This window comes from Misgurnus anguillicaudatus, chromosome 7, assembly GCF_027580225.2.
Source record: "Misgurnus anguillicaudatus chromosome 7, ASM2758022v2, whole genome shotgun sequence".
Lineage (NCBI taxonomy): Eukaryota > Metazoa > Chordata > Actinopteri > Cypriniformes > Cobitidae > Misgurnus > Misgurnus anguillicaudatus.
Window position 1 is genome coordinate 28,438,652 of NC_073343.2, and position 17,001 is coordinate 28,455,652.

Below are 17,001 nucleotides of genomic sequence, written 5' to 3' on the forward strand. Positions count from 1 at the left end.
GTTCATGGTTAAAAAGCAATAAGAAAGCCTGTTTATTGGTCTGTTGGGTCGGATTGCTTTCACACTTATACCGAACCGCTCCAGAGTTTGTTTGCAGTCGGGCCGAGTTCACCTCTTCAGGCGGTCTCGGAGCGGTTGTTTTAGTGTGGATATAATTTACAAAAAATATGTGATCCTGGACCACAAAACCAGTCATAAATAGCATGGGTATATTTGTAGCAATAGAGAATAATATGTGTCGGATATTCAGTAAAATGTTTCATGCAGATATTTGATACATTTCCTACCGTAAGTATATCAAAAATGTATTTAACATTAGTAATAAGTCTTATGTGTTGCTAAGGACTTTATTTGTACAACTTTAAAGCTGATTTTCTCAGTATATTTTGTACCCTCAGATTCCAGATTTTCAAATAGCTGTATTTTAACCAAATATTGTCCTAACAAACCACAAATCAATGGAAAGCTTATTTATTCATCTTTCAGATGATGTATGAATCCCAAAATTAAAAAAAAAAAAGTGGTCCAGGCCCACACATAGCAAGGGCAGGCTTTTATATGCCAATATGCATATAATATGCATTTATTATAAACATGATTATATATTATAAATACTTATTTAAAGGGACACTCCACTTTTTTTGAAATATGCTCATTTTCCAGCTACCCTAGAGTGAAACATTTGATTTTTACCGTTTTGGAATCCATTCAGCTGATCTTTGGGTCTGGCGGTACCACTTTTAGCATAGCTTAGCATAATCCATTGAATCTGATTAGCATCATGCTCAAAAATGACCAAAGAGTTCAAGGACTTTGCTGCTGTACCATGGTTGCAGCAGGCGCAATGATATTATGCAGTGGCCGAAAATAGTCCCCTTGGTTACTTTCAATAGCAGGGGACTATTTTCGGGCACTGCATAATATAATTGCGCCTCCTGCAGCCATGTTAAGGCAGCAAAGTCCTTGATAATTATGCCAGAATGAAAGTATAGTTCCTAGCCATTTTGAGTGCGATGCTAATGGTCTAATCAAATTCAATGAATTATGCTAAGCTATGCTAAAAGTAGTACCGTACCGCAAGACCCGGAGATCGGCTGAATGGATTCCAATACGGTAAAAAATGTTTAACTCTAGGGGAGCTGGAAAATGAGCTTCTTAAAAAAAAAACTGGAGTGTCCCTTTAACATTATACTGTATATAAGGTCTTGTGGGATCAGGTATGTATTAGGGTGTCAGACATAAGAAATCCAAAGATTTTGGGGGCGTTAAGGTCTTATCTGCACTACATTATGAATATAGTACAGATGAGAAAATGTCCTATAAATTTCATTGAGGAAAATTTCACATTTCATGGATACTTTTAAGAAGCTGTTTTGTTTCCAGATGCAAGGCTATAGCTAGTAAATGCTTGACTGATGGATAAAAAACCTTTAGCAGCCAGATCAAATTTTTTTATAATGTCAGCTGAAGTGATTTAGTTACATTTTAGGCTCATTGTTTTTAGGCTGTGGTGTGTAACACCAAAACATGATACAATAACATAATAATGCTTTTCCCTATGTTTGATACACTAACAAAAACAACGATTTATTCTTCTACAAGATGCTTATATGGCTCCTTGTAAAGTTTAGTACATGTAAAGTTACAATATTACAACCACAAAGATAGTTGTTCTGCTGGTTGGATCATTGCTAAATAACCATTGTTGCATAAATAATGGCATGAATTTGTTGTACATTTTGTTAAATCCCTACACAGATTAAATCTTCCTTTTCAATTTGAAAGCTGAGAGGAGCTTTTAAGATGTCAGCACCTGCTGATTAGTACGTTACTAAGAGCTCTACAGAAACGCTCGGTTATTAATCTGTCCCAGAACTGAAACCGCCTCCACACCGGTCTGATCACCCGCCAACTATCCAGACAAATCATACCAGTGTCTCCCTACAAAAACACACATACACATAAAGTACATAACCTATGGAAAAGGACAAGATATCAAAAAACGTGTAGTGACAAGTACTGGATGCTCTTTCACCAAACCAATAAAACAAACAAAAAAGGGAAATACAAACACACACAGCTGTTTAAAAGGAAAAGTAACTAAAATAGAAAATATAGAGGAAATCCTAGCAACAATAAAAGCATTGCAGGCCTTTCGAGAGTCCGCAGGGATGAAGCACTTCAGGGTTCATTTACATCACTGTGACGTTTCTTCTGATCTCAAGCTGCGAGTCATTGGTCGGTTAGAGATTCAAGAATAGCCTCTCTACAGTCTTCAATCAACGGGAATGACAGAGAGCGACTTAAGGATCCTTCAGTACACCATGTGCATTTCTGTCTGCATTTAAATAGTGTCTGGAAAAAACATGCACACATGAATGTGCATACTTGCATATTTAACATTCTGAGAGATATCAAGACTCCATTGGCCTTAAAATTAGTAAAATTGTATAATTAAAATGTACTTCAAAACCTAACAAGCTTCCCCTCCAACTCATTTTGTTGAATATTTCTCACAGATACATGACACAAGTGTGAGCTTGTTCCTGAATGGCCAGGAAGAGGACGCCACAGCGCTGGACACACAAACGCTGGCAAGCCCGGTTCATGACATCATCTCCGAGAGTATTTTGTGGATCGGTTCGAGTTCTAATGGTAATGATATCTGTACTATGCGACATGCTTTTTATTATTATTTTCTTATTTTGTTGGTCATCCTTTAAAGGCTCTAGCTGTCCTCATCTAACTTTGGCGTATTTCGTGTTTCCTCTCACTTGAATTGAGGGAGGAAAAGGACACACTAATTTGCAGAGGTGTTACATTTTTCCATTATAGAAATATTCAGCCAGCAACTAATCATAGGTGGAGTTTATATAGGTCAGGGGTGACCATATGGCAACAAATAATCTTCTCATAAATGAGATGAGATGGGATTTCGGTAATACCCCCAGGGAAGAAAATGCACACACAGTTACACACATACACATTTTGAATACACATCAACAATTTTTTCATTTCTTAAAGGAATAGTGCAACCGAATATTGTCATCACTTATACACAAACCTATCAGTTACGTGTACTTTTATTATGGTTTTGCTGCTAAATAGTAATTTTGGGGAATTTAATGTGTGTATGGAAAAGAGCGACCAGTGCTTACTTCAGAATTTTTCCTTTTGTGAAAAAAATACAGGTTTAGAAATAACATAACATGTGGCTAATTTATTAACTTTTCTTTACGTTCAAAATCATTTTTGTACAATCATCTTCACCCAAGTGATGTTGGGTTTTGGGGTATGCTTAGGGGTGGGATATTATTCATTGTTTTCTAATAATTATACGTTAAGCCACCTCGTAAAATGCTCATGTGGACATCACATCCTTCAGCGCATTTACATTTTTTTAACAACCTAAATTTTTGTAATTTTTTATTCTGTAATTCCCCTTCTGCTGTTCAGTAATTATATTGATTTGTTGTATTTGGGGGCGGTTTCCCAGACAGGGATTAGCTTAAGCCAGGACTAGGCCTTAGTTTAATTAGGAAATATAATTCGTTTTAACTAACATCCCTTACTAAAAACATTACTTGTTTGCATTTTGAGGCAAAACAAAAAGCACTGATGTATTTTAAGATATGCGAGTGCATGTTGTTTTCAGTGTGGACTTCTCTTACAGTACATTTTTTTTGTCTAGGCCAAGCTAAAATAAAAAATTAAACCATCTCGAGATTAAAGTCATTAAAATGCAAGAATAAAGTCATTATTTAACGAGAAAAAGTCAGAATAAATATAATTTTGAGAGTTGTTATTTACAAGAAATAAAGTCAGAATAAATATCATTTTGAGAATTAAGTCGTTATATAACGATAAAAAAGTAAATATTTAACGAGAATAAAGTCGTACAACTTATTGAAGTCGAAATTCAGCTTTTTATATTTCTAGTAACCGCACCTACACTTCAAAATTCATAAGATTAACTTGTTGGACAAAACGTGTAGTTGTCTTTAACTTTTGTTAAACGGCGAGCTTTTTTGCGATAATTCAAAAGTCTATGGGAAAAATGAATGACCTATAATGGGTAAATATTGGACAGAACACATGCTGGGTTAAAAATTACCCCATGCTGGGTCAAAAATTACCCAATGTTGGGTTGTTGTTATGCAACCATGGGGTATAATAACCCACCAATTGGTTTAAAATAACCCCGCATTGGGTCAATTTTTAACCAAGCACGTGTTCTGTCCAATATTTACCCATTATGGGTCAAAAATAACCCAGACATTTTAGAGTGTACAAAAAAACGTCATCCCTGCGGCATTATATAATGGCGTTAAAGCCCCTAAAATAAAAAGTATTAAATGTAGTATATACTGTAAGTACATAATGGTATTTCATCACTTATAGATTAGAAAGCAGAGTCAGCACACAAAAATAAAAAGATTTCACAGCAAATGTGTGCATATGACACCACAATCAGTGTTTTTTATTAGAACAGACGTGATTTTATCTTATCTGCTGATGTAGATGGACCGGCACGTTTAGTTTCAGATCTATGCCCTTCATTGAGATGGTGGGATTACTGTTCACAGAGAGCTGTAAATAAGCATAATAGATCCCACCATGCAGCAAGTGTCTCTTTAACTTAAATAAAGATGGAGATAAGGTAATCCACTAGTTTCTATGGATCTTGCAGACCATCTTCAATAGTGGCCAATGACTTTCCTTTCTTTTTCTCCCCAGGGTCAAATCAATTCATTGGAAGGATGCAGGATTTTAGATATTATCCAAAGACATTAACCAACAGGTAAGTGAAAGGTCACAGGGAATTAATATCAATTGTAGCCACACAGTTTTTTTTTTAACTGCACACATGCAAGTACAAGATGCAGTTTTAGCACTTTTCTAAGAAAGAACATGTTGGGTAAACCAGTGGGTCTTAACTGATAGGCCAAGAAATATTGATGCAGAATTGATAAAAACAAGCTATATTAGGTATATGCCAACATGACATGATCATATTCAAAAACCATTAACAAAAACTTCTTATTCACCTGTGCAAGTTAGTGTAAATATTCAAACATACTTAAAATCAAACATTGAAATGTTTTATTTTGCACGATATGCACATTTTAATTCTGTGTTGGGTTGTCCAATGAGAAGTGAAACCATTTGAGAACCACGGATACAAACTTTTTAAATGTTATCTTTCTGTATTTCAGAGAGATTGAAGAGGTATACACTGGACAGTTCCCTCACCTCCATAGCCAGTCGACGTGCCGCTGTCCCGCCAGCCATCCCAGAGTGCACCCTCTAGTGGAGAGGTACTGCATCCCCAACGCAGCCAACGACACAACCCAAAACAAAGTGCTCCGTCTGAACCAGGATGCTCACCCGCTGCAGTACATCAATGACAACGACATTGGAACTACCTGGATCTCCTCAATTTTCCCTAATTTGGAGCTTCTGGACAAAGGAATTACCATCACCATAGATCTGGAGAATGGACAGTACCAGGTAGACAGACATTTGGTGCAGTAATGAACGTACACAACCATAATGATTACTTTTAACAGTTTATAGTGGAACAGTCGTTTTCAAACATAACCTGACCACTGAAGTTTGGTGACCAGTATGGCGTTTCCAGTAAGCCAGGCTAATAAAGGAGGTCTTGCAGGTTGCAAATGCTGGTCCCAATTAAGATGTTCTGTTTTTTGTTTTTTTTAAATGCATGGACTTGAATGGGATATAACATTTTGGGCATTAAAGATGGAGCTTCAACAACGCATCTAATGGCGCTTTTCCATTGCATAGTACCCCACGGTTTGGTTTAGTTTGGGTCGAGTCAGCTTACTTTTGGGAGCTTTTCCATTGGGTGCAGTACTTTTTTTCATACCACCTCGGTTGGGGTTCCAAGCGACCCGAGCTGATACCAAACAAAAACACTGTAGATCACTGATTGGTCTGAGAGAATCGTCACGTCATCGCTATAATGTAAAACATTAGCTTTACCTTAATGCTAGCTTGCGCTGCCTCGAGCAAACCTGTTGTCATCTGCTCTGCTATAAGTTCTCAAACTCCCATTTAGCGATGAAAAACATCCACATGTTGAGAATCCGGGACACCATAACAGTTTTTTCCAGACTTGCAGTTTGTGGCGAAACATTTGCGACGAGCACGTCAGCATTATATATGCTTAAATGCAACCTAAATAAGGCTCCGCGGAGCGCCGTCGGCTGACGCCGCGGGTGTTTGTACAGAACCTGTCATGTGAGACAGAGGTATAGTGATAAACGCGATGTGCAAACATCTGTTTGTAGTGGTCAATTTTAATTTTGTGGCGGACTGATAAATAAATAAATAAATGAATGGGAATGTACAACGACGCTCTCACTTGTATGATGTCACAGCAGGCAGCGCAAATATAACGACACGCCTTTAATCCCTCCCACTGCGAAGTGATACTAAACTCAATGGAAAAGCTAACCAAGCCAAAGTGAGGTGAGCTGACCCGACCCAAACTAAACTAAACCGTGGGGTACTATGCAATGGAAAAGCCCCATAACTTAGCAACCTATTTTCAACCTATAATTGACCTTTTTGGCTTTAAAACGTAAAATAGGATTAGGCATTGCCCTAAGATTATTTTATAGAGATGTCGATTCATTATGTGCTACTGTACCAAGCAAAATCACATTGTATGTTTAAGCAGACCAAAGTTAAGCTTTAAGGTAGTTTAGGTTTAGTTAGTTAACGATTGAAGCCACTTTGGTTCGTAAAAAGCTGCAGTGTAATTAACTTGAATTTTGTCTATTTGTTTTGCTGCTTTCACTTCTCAAATCCAGACACTAAGTTGTGTCTTTTCTGTTTATATACACTAAACCCGACACAAAGTCCTATTTTATGAGTGAGCAAGTCGCCCAGTCATCCATGTGAGTAAGCCGAGCAGAGGGTCTAGCCATAAAGAAGTTGAGGATTTATGCAGCTTTGCCTCTCAATACCAGATAAAACACACCGGCACACAGACTTTAAAGCATCCACTTAGTCAAAGCTGTGACCAGTTCTTCGACAAACCCCTCAAATGAAGCCACAGAAGGAGAGAGAAGAGAGCGAAGCAATGTTTCAAGCTGTTCTTCAAAGCACCGATGCGCTTTGGGGGGACGGAGCATTGACTGTTGCCGTGCAGATAATAGATAATCCATTGCTGTTTAGTATTTCATGCATATTTTCCTCTCTGTAAATTCATCACGCTTTCTTTGCAGGTTTTCTACGTTATTCTCCAGTACCTAAACGCTCAGCCTGAAGCCGTTCGATTTCAAAGGAAGACACTCGGGAGCTCGGAGTGGAAGGACTGGCAGTTCATGGCCAAAAATTGCAGCTACTTCGGGATGGAGGATAACAGGCCTATGCATCGTCCAGATTCTGTGAACTGTCTACAGTTATCCAGGTACCGGATATGAACAAGTACGGGTATTTAAGCTCATCCATAGTGGCCCTTCAACAAATGACTCCAGCTAGGTAAGCTGCATCAAAGTAGGTTGAGACAGTTTTTCAGTTTGATAAAAGCGGTGGATTGGGGCCTTTTTGGAGGACCTAAATGGAGAATAGAGAGGAAAATGGTGCTTTTGGATGCAGTCCAGATCGCTCAGATTTGATCTCCCTCGTCCTTTGCTTGTAATGAAGGCAGCAGAGCTGCTAAGCTGTTATTGACCACACAAGCACCTGTACATGCATACAATAGAGCAAATGAGGATAGTTATTTTAATGAGGGTTATTTTAACTGTTTATTAGATAATTTTTTGGCAAAGTGTTGTATAATATGAAAACATATACATTTATGTATTACCTCTGTGTTTGCCTAGCAATATAAAAAAGCGAACCGCACTGCAGGGTTCCCACGGGTCCTTGAAATCCTTGAAAGTTTGTGAATCTGGGGAAAAAAATTCAAGACCCTGGGAAGTTTTTGAAAATATACATACATAGATACAAGTCATTGAAAGTGCTTGAATCTATTTTATGCAAGATGTTTTCTTGAAAAAAATCCTTATAATTTCCTGTGTAGTGTAGGATAATATCATAAAAATTCTAGCACACGTACTAAACTGTTCGCTTTAAATGTTTATATCTTTTGTATGCGAATGTTGATTCATACCAAAATAGTTGTGTTTTACACATGAAAAATCTCGGTTTATGTATGTAATTGTTGTTCTCTGAGAAGCGAACGAGACGCTGCGTCTCCCTTGCCATACTTCCTACGTCCCTGTAACGCTGTCCTTGGCAATATTTCAGATTGCGATATACTTCCTGGCTCCCACGTCACCCTGTCTTTGTCGTTAAGCCTCACCATTGGTTGAATACACATTCAGACGCACTTACCCCTGGAGGCGTCCCCAAAGTGTCACGCAGTGACGCAGCATGAGTTCCCTCGAAAGGGAACTGTAACAATGTATCTTAAAAAGTAACCTTGCTCTCACTTGAAATGTGTCCCCATATGTAGTCCTTGAATTTGAGGGTATTGGACCTGGAAAGTCCTTGAAAGGTCCGTGAATTTTAAGTTAACTAAGGAGTGGAAACCCTGGCACTGCTCTTTTCTGAAGTCAATCAAATAAAGGGAGCACAGTCCACCTCACGTTTTTAACCATTAAAATAGGGGTTCTGTGTGATCGGCTCCTTAGAGGGTTTTGCATCTGAGTTCTTCAAATATAAATACAATATGATTGTAGAATTTTACTGTTAAATGTAGGCCACACATTCTGCTTGAATCATCACCAAACTGGCCAGATGTTTTACCACTTTACCTGTCCAAATATTTCAGTCTAAAATCAAAAGCTTGGACCCAGTGGCATAACGGGGTTGCACTCAGACCCTTTAGACATGTCACATCAGGCTAAATGGGAGTAAAGAGAGAGAGACAGTGACAGATGAAGAAAAAAATAAAGACAAGGAACCAGGACAACGCAGACCTTCTTCACACAGGTCTGTCCTGGATAAGTCTACCAGCATTAGGACTGAATCATCCAGCGCTCTGTATCTTTCTGAAGAAGGAGGAAAGGTTGTGGTGAATAATGCAGTAGGGGCCGTACCTGTGCTGCCCCCTGCATAGACCAGAGGAACTCATCCATTCAACCCATTTATTTCTGCCCTCTGAGAAATAAACCTTTTAGGATACATATATTAAACCTGTTTTAGTAAAATTTCCTTTCAGTAGTTCTAGGACCTTCTCTTTTCCAAATTCTTTGATGTTTGTTCATTTTAGTAGCGGGCGATGTGTTATATTTTTAACCTGACAAGGTGTTACCACGCGACGTCAATGGTCTCTTTCAATCACTCACATTTCTAAATACTTATACAAAATAGAGCCCGACCCGATAAAGGATTTTGAAGACCGATACCGATACAAATGTTTGATGGTTTTAAAATCCGATATTCCGATATATCGGCCGATATTTTATTTTTTATTTCAGAAACGCGCAACAAAACATTAACAGATTTCCCTAACATGAGTTATTTGTAGTTATTTATAAGTTTTAACTAAAATAATATGATAATGGAAAAACTTTTTTTTTTTAGTCCAACTCACCATGAACTCACTTAACCGTTGTTCTCTCTGCCCGACTCTGCCTGGATCAGGAGGTTGCAGGATCTGTGACGCGTTATGCACGAGTGTTGCCAACAGGGAGGTTTTAGAGTGCCCTCTGGTGGACAAACTATACAACGGCAACACTCATGACATGGTTGAAGGCTGTTTCGTTCGTTGTTTTTTTTTTAAATATTCATTTATCGGCCATTATGAATGCCGATACCGATAGTTTGGAAAATGACTAATATCGGCTGATAATATCAGCATGCCGATATATCGGTCGGGCTCTAATACAGAATAGTTGGTCGATCATGGTCAAATGGTCAGAGATAATTACTTTATTATTTACTCATATAAATACTTCAATTGAGTCTTATTGTTTTTATCTGTGATTTTTATCAGCGAAATGCCTTACTCCAAAGGAAACATAACCTTCAGTATGCTGACCCCTGAGCCGAACCTGCGCCCAGGCTATAACGACTTCTACAACAGCGCCGCCCTGCAGGATTTTGTGAGAGCCACACATGTAAGAATCCACCTGCACGGCCAGTACCACACTAAAGATCCCACAATCCCCTTTCGTCACCGGTACTACGCTGTGGATGAGATCACCATCAGTGGCAGGTATGAGACCAACAGCACCTCATAGAGAAATGTTGTTTGCTGGTTTGTGTGATCTGTGACACCTCTGAGAGAGTAAAGCCATGTTTTACATAGTTTTTTTCCTTTAGGTTAATGGACCTGTAATTATAGTTGGGAGGCCACATTTGGAAATGGCTGGCAGGAAAAACTCATTCACCCAAAAATGAAAAATCATTTACTCTCAACTTCATGGTATTATAAACCCGCCTACCTAGTTTGTGAAGAATATCCTGGACATTATTTTCTATGTAATGAAAGTTAATGAAGACTAAAGCTGTCAAAATACCATTAAACAATATAAAAATATTGTAGTAGGCTACTTTAAAAGAGATTGCATATGAGACATATTAGAGATGTTTCGATACCATTTTCTTCTTCCCGATTCCGATACCTGGGCTCAGGTTTTCGGACGATAGCGATTACCGATCCGATACCTGGGTATGTATCTGTATATACAGATGTATGTAGGCTACTACTAGCCCTGTACTAGCTTCAATGAATGGCTGAAACCGTAGCCCACCACACATAACACCTGAAAGTGCGCAGAAAGCGAACCTAGAGACGAGCACGTATGACGGCCTTACGTCAACATATCATCAGAATGATTGACAACTGGGATGACCAATAGTCTTGATGATCCACCCGGAAAAAGAAAATCATCCGCTATACCTTTAAGCTTCAAATGCAGCCACAAATCTAACACTTTAAATTAAAAGGGTATTTTAGTTTTAGAATATAACTGTTTAAAAAACACTGCAACAAATAATAAATAAATAAATTATATATAAATAATATAACAAAATATATATTTTTTTAAATTTAAAAGTGCAGAAACAATTTTTTTGTACAATTTTAAAAACAAAAGCACACAAAAGGTCCTCTAAAAACTAGGGCTGTGTATCGCCAACAATTTCCCGATACAATACGTATCCCGATACAAGGGCCCTGATACGATGTGCATCACGATAAAAGACTATTTTGAATTACATTTTCGTTCAGAATTTAGTAACATTATTATTATTATTATTATCTGTTTATTGTACATTAAATAAGCAGTATTGTAACAGTTGTGGTTTTGCCATTCATTTATTAGCTTTTGGGGTAACTCATAGAAATACTTAAAATCTCAGAGTTAGTACTTAACTAATGTTTTTTAAAAGCAGATTTACAAAGATAGTTCCTTACTCAACGGATTATTAACGTGACAGCTATTGTTTGAAGTAGCTCTGTATCTCTTCTCTAGACGTACACTTTTCACTTGCGAATCTTTGTCGTGTTTCTTCTCAAATGTGTTAGTACTGTTTTATAGGAGAGTGGCTAATAAAGCCCTTTGCCGTAGTATAGGCTAAGATATCTGCGCTTTCATACTGAACTCATTGATTTTAAATACACACGCGAGAGAGAGAGAGAGAGAGAGAAAGAGAGAGAGAGAGAGAAGACACGTGCGCCAGCAAGACAGACACGCAAAGTGAAAGTATACCCCGCTACCTTTAAAGGAATAGTCTACTCATTTTCAATATTAAAATATGTTATTACCTTAACTAAGAATTGTTGATACATCCCTCTATCATCTGTGTGCGTGCACGTAAGCGCTGGAGCGCGCTGCGACGCTTCGATAGCATTTAGCTTAGCCCCATTCATTCAATGGTACCATTTAGAGATAAAGTTAGAAGTGACCAAACACATCAACGTTTTTCCTATTTAAGACGAGTAGTTATACGAGCAAGTTTGGTGGTACAAAATAAAACGTAGCGCTTTTCTAAGCGGATTTAAAAGAGGAACTATATTTTATGGCGTAATAGCACTTTTGGGAGTACTTCGACTCGCCTGAAAAGTCCGCTCCCCTTCTCCCTCTCATAATGGGAGAGGGAGGGTGTTACTGCGCCGAGTCGAAGTACTCCCAAAAGTGCTATTACACCATAAAATGTAGCTCCTCTTTTAAATCCGCTTAGAAAAGCACTACGTTTTATTTTGTACCACCAAACTTGCTCGTATAACTACTTGTCTTAAATAGGAAAAACGTTGATGTGTTTGGTCACTTCTAACTTTATCTCTAAATGGTACCATTGAATGAATGGGGCTAAGCTACATGCTATCGAAGCGTCGCAGCGCGCTCCAGCGCTTACGTGCACACACACAGATGATAGAGGGATGTATCAACAATTCTTAGTTAAGGTAATAACATATTTTAATATTGAAAATGAGTAGACTATTCCTTTAACTCTACGTACTCCGCGGGACACATGCGTCCTTTCCATATGGATCAACAGCGATTCGTCACGTTACTTTCAAAAGTGCATCCGAATCGATACGGAAGGTGGTGTATCGATGCGCGCATCATCAGGTGTCCATGACGATGTATTGTTGTATCGATATTTTAAACACAGCACTACTAAAACACTGTAGCCACAATGTAGTGAAATAAGAGACTTAAGTGTAACCACGGTCCTCTTCGGGTTGACGCATCTTCAAATGCTATATAAAGTTACTCGTTTTTAAGTTATTAATACTACTGCACCAGGCATATGAGACATGTCGACGTTTTATTAGTCTGAAATTCTGACAAACAGCGGACATACAGCTCCACGTTTTCATTTCTTCTTCACTGCTCTAAACAGTCATTATTTGTGGCAACTGTGTTTGCGTTCAGAGCTGCAAAGAAGAGATGAGTCCGCTTTGCAGCATTAGCTTTAGCGGGCATTACTAGGTTGTTTAAGAAAATTGTATCGGATCGTTACATGGGTTCAAGTACTCGCCAATTCCCAAACCAGAATCTTTTGTGGTATCGGACGCATTTCCGATACTAGTATGGGAATCGGAACAACCAAACTTTTATCCAAAGTGACTTACAGTGCATAACAAGGTGTACGTTTTTTTAGCATGTGTTTGTTCCCTGGGTTCGAACCCGTGACCTTTTCCACTGCTAAAACGGTGCTTTACCACTGAGAAGCACTATAGTAAAACTATTATTTCTACAACAACATCAAACAATTTGGCAGTGAGATATAAAATATACTTTGTAACTTAAGATGTAAGTCTAAGTATCTTGTGAACTTAGTGTGGAGAAAATGAATTGTTTACACTTACAGTACTGACAGAGCAACTTAATAGCTTGCGATCTCTTTCTCAATGGCTTCAGGGAAGCAGCTTATCATTCGGAAATGTTTTTGTACGTCTCAGTGATGTCGAACCTGTTCTTTTATATCTTCAGAAGCTGAGACACGGTGTTATATCCATGTATACTTTCAGACATTAAACAGCTACTGTTCTTACGACTATGGTAATTATGTCATTATGCAGGCAGCTGTAACTTAGCTCGCTCTCTCCGTGCGAGTGTGTTTGAGCGAAAGAGAGAAAGCAGCTTTAATTAAGAGCTAGTTAAACTGGCGCAGACGAAATTGAGATTTAGAGACTGTGAAATCTCATCATCCCCTGACATTCAGAGGTGTCCCCCACCCTCCCCACCCTTTCACTTTTGCTTTTTTCTGCACTTTCTTCTTTTGCTTTCCGAACAGTCTTGTTGAAGAAACAAAGGAGAGAGTAAACAGTATACACATACCTTATGCACCTTAGGGAGAGTGACAGATTAAACCCCCAAGAGGGTGATAGGGGGTGTTTGAGGACTAAAATCTGTCTACATTTTTCTTTTGAGGAATTCTGACACTAGGGTGTCATTAGTGTCTGCTTTATACTCATACTGTTATAACCTAAAGCGTTATTATCTTTCCTCTTATTTGCTTATGTTATTTGTTTGGTAAAAAGGGTGAAGGGTGCAGCTTTTAGAGGGAGCTGTGTAAAGATGGGTGCATGATAATGTCGAATAAGGGCCCTTGGAGAATGAATAATTAAAGCCGTGACCCGCAGGTGCGTGTTCCGTCTGATGGAGACCTGTCAGGTCTGCTGTTGTACATTACGATACACCGTTGATATTTCCACTGGCATTTATAAATGTTGAATGCGAAAGTCCTATTAGCCATGCACAGAGAGAATAAAGGAATGAAAGATGGACACAGAGATCTAGAGAATGACAAAAGGAAAGTGAGAGATTGGGATTTTGATGTGGCTGACCCTGTTGCTTTGTTTAGACCTACACATGGTTATTTTCAGTGATGCACTGAAATGAAGAATGTTGCATAAAATAAAAAGTCTAAAACCACTGAGAGGGGAAATAGAAAATACAAATGAGCGTTTACCTTGAAATCTAATAATAAGCTACATTATGTTCTTTTATATTTAGTCTTTAATATTTATATTCATTATTTATTACATGTAAAATATTTGTTAATTTTTATTTACATTTATCCATTTAGAAGCCACTTTAATCCAAAGTTACTTACACATTCAGGTATACATTTTTATTAGTTTGTGTGTTCAATGGAAATTGGGAACAATGACCTTTGCATTGCTCATGCAGTGCTCAACCAATTGAGCTACATGAACAGCAAATGTACTATAAATTTATTGCAGTGCCTGTGCAATACACTGCAAAACATGACTTTCTTACGTAGTATTTTTATCTTGTTTTCAGTCAAAAAAATAAAGCATAAATAATTTTTATTTCAACAAAAATTAAAAATTCTTAAATCAAGATGTATTTTCTTGATGAGCAAAATGACAAAAAACATAATTTATATAACAATATTTATATGTAAGATGAGCAAAAAACATAAAATATTTTTATGTAAGATTTTTTTCTTACCCCATTAGGCAGATTTGTTTTGCTTGTTTTAAGCACAGATTCACTTAATTTGTATATATTTTTGCCTAAAAACTAGACTTATTTGGTCATTTTGCTCATCACACTGCAAAAAATGATTTTCAAGAAAAACAAATCTTAGTATTTTATAAAAAATATCTAAAAATTCTTAAATTAAGATGCTTTTTCTTGATAAACAAAACGACCCAAGAAAATAAGTCTAGTTTTTAGACCAAAAATGTCAAATTTAAATGAATTTGTGGATTAAACAAGCAAAAAAATCTGCCAATGGGACATTTTTCTTAAACACTAAATTCAAGAAAAACTCAAGAAAAATGTGCTTACCCCATTGGCACATTATTTGCTTGTTTTATGCACAAAATCACTTAAATTTGATATTTTTGGTCTAAAAACTAGACTTACTTTCTTGGGTTGTTTTGCTCATCAAGAAAATGCATCTTAATTTAAGATTTTTAGATATTTTTACTGAAAACAAGACAAAAATACAATAAAAAATTTTCTTGAACCTTTTTTTTTGCAGTGCAAGAAAATACATCTTGATTTACGATTTTTAAAAATATTTGTACTGAAAACAAAATATCAAATTTAAGATATTTTGTGCATAAAACAAGCAAAAAATGATTTCAGTGCAACATTTTCTGTGATACCGTTTTCAAGGTATGAGCTGTGCTTACACAAAATTATTAAGTTATGTAATTGATTAGATTTTCTTTTTTACACTGTAAAAATGATTTTCAAAAAAAAAAATCTTAGTATTTTGTCTTGTTTTCAGAAAAAATATCTAAAAATTCTTAAATTAAAAATGCTTTTTCTTGATAAGCCAAACGACCCAAGAAAATAAGTCTAGTTTTTAGACCAAAAATGTCAAATTTAAATGAATTTGTGGATTAAACAAGCAAATAATCTGCCAATGGGGTAAGCAAATTTTTCTTGAATTTTTCTTGAATTTAGTGATTAAGAAAAATATTCAAAATTTTTTGCTTACCCCATTGGCGATTTCTGTTGCTTGTTTTATGCACAAATTTACTTAAATTACCAGTTGAAAAGTTGTTGTTTGTATACGCTGACATTTGAAAATTTCTTTAAAAAATTCTGTGTCATCCAAGATGTTTGTGTTTGTTTGTTCAGTCAAGAAGAAATTATGTTTTTTGAGGAAAATATTCCAGGATTTTTCTCCATATAATTGACTTTATTGAAACCGTAAACTGTTGAGGTCCACTTAAGTTAAAAATTGCAGTTTCAATGCAGCTTCAAAGAGCTCTAAACGATCAAAATCAAGGCATAAGGGTCTTATCTAGCGAAATCAATCATAATTTTCGCCAAAAAATAAAAAATGTGTACTTTTAAACCACAACTTCTCGTCTTGCACTAGCCGTGTGAAGCGCCAGTGCGACCTTACATATTACGTAATCACATATGTGAAAAGCACACTTGCAGACTATTTTAAACAATAAACTTTCACAAAGACATTAATTAGTATCATTCCACATACAACAACTCGGAACAGTCCTCTTTCTTCACACTTGTTAACACTGGAGCGGTAGTTTCTCATAAGTCACTAGCGCGTCACACAGCTAGTGCAAGACGAGAAGTTGTGGTTTAAAAGTACAGATTTTTTATTTTTGGCGAAAATGACGATCGTTTCGCTAGATAAGACCCTTGTGCCTCGTTTGAGATCATTTAGATCCATTTGAAGCTGCATTAAAACTGCAATTTTCTCATCAAAACGGAAACACTGTTTAGACTGATATTTTTCTGATGTCTGGACTGGAAATTATATTTATTTTTCACTGAAAATGTCATTATGACATCCATAATGCTGGAATTGCTCACCTAGACTATTTTAAAAATGTTAAAACAATTTTAATTTTCACATCACTAAGCACTTTCATTTTTCAACCCCAAGTATGTTTTACAGAGAAACTTTGCAACCAATGATGAATAAAATGTGATCCCACCCTACATTTTTTTCTTGATGAACATTCCATTTCACTCGGGAATAAATTCTATCCATCTTTCGTTCCTGTAAATTTAGTGTAAAGGAACAAAAAAGCACTTTTATCATCAT

General features: G+C 36.9%; 1 protein-coding gene and 1 long non-coding RNA gene across 2 annotated transcripts in view; one reads left to right on the forward strand and one right to left on the reverse strand.

Annotated features, from left to right (window-relative positions):
• LOC141365364 (uncharacterized) overlaps positions 1–12,157 on the reverse strand; it is a 310,045-nt gene extending 297,888 nt beyond the window's left edge. The window contains exon 1 of the long non-coding RNA XR_012370592.1: positions 11,705–12,157. This is a non-coding gene — a long non-coding RNA (uncharacterized lncRNA). The remainder of the gene's footprint in view (positions 1–11,704) is intronic.
• The window catches only part of ush2a (Usher syndrome 2A (autosomal recessive, mild)), a 328,621-nt gene that overhangs the window by 25,216 nt on the left and 286,404 nt on the right, over positions 1–17,001 (forward strand). The window contains 5 exon segments of the mRNA XM_055171788.2: positions 2,520–2,655; positions 4,738–4,801; positions 5,217–5,511; positions 7,257–7,441; positions 9,977–10,198. Coding sequence (XP_055027763.2) covers positions 2,520–2,655; positions 4,738–4,801; positions 5,217–5,511; positions 7,257–7,441; positions 9,977–10,198 — 902 coding nt within the window.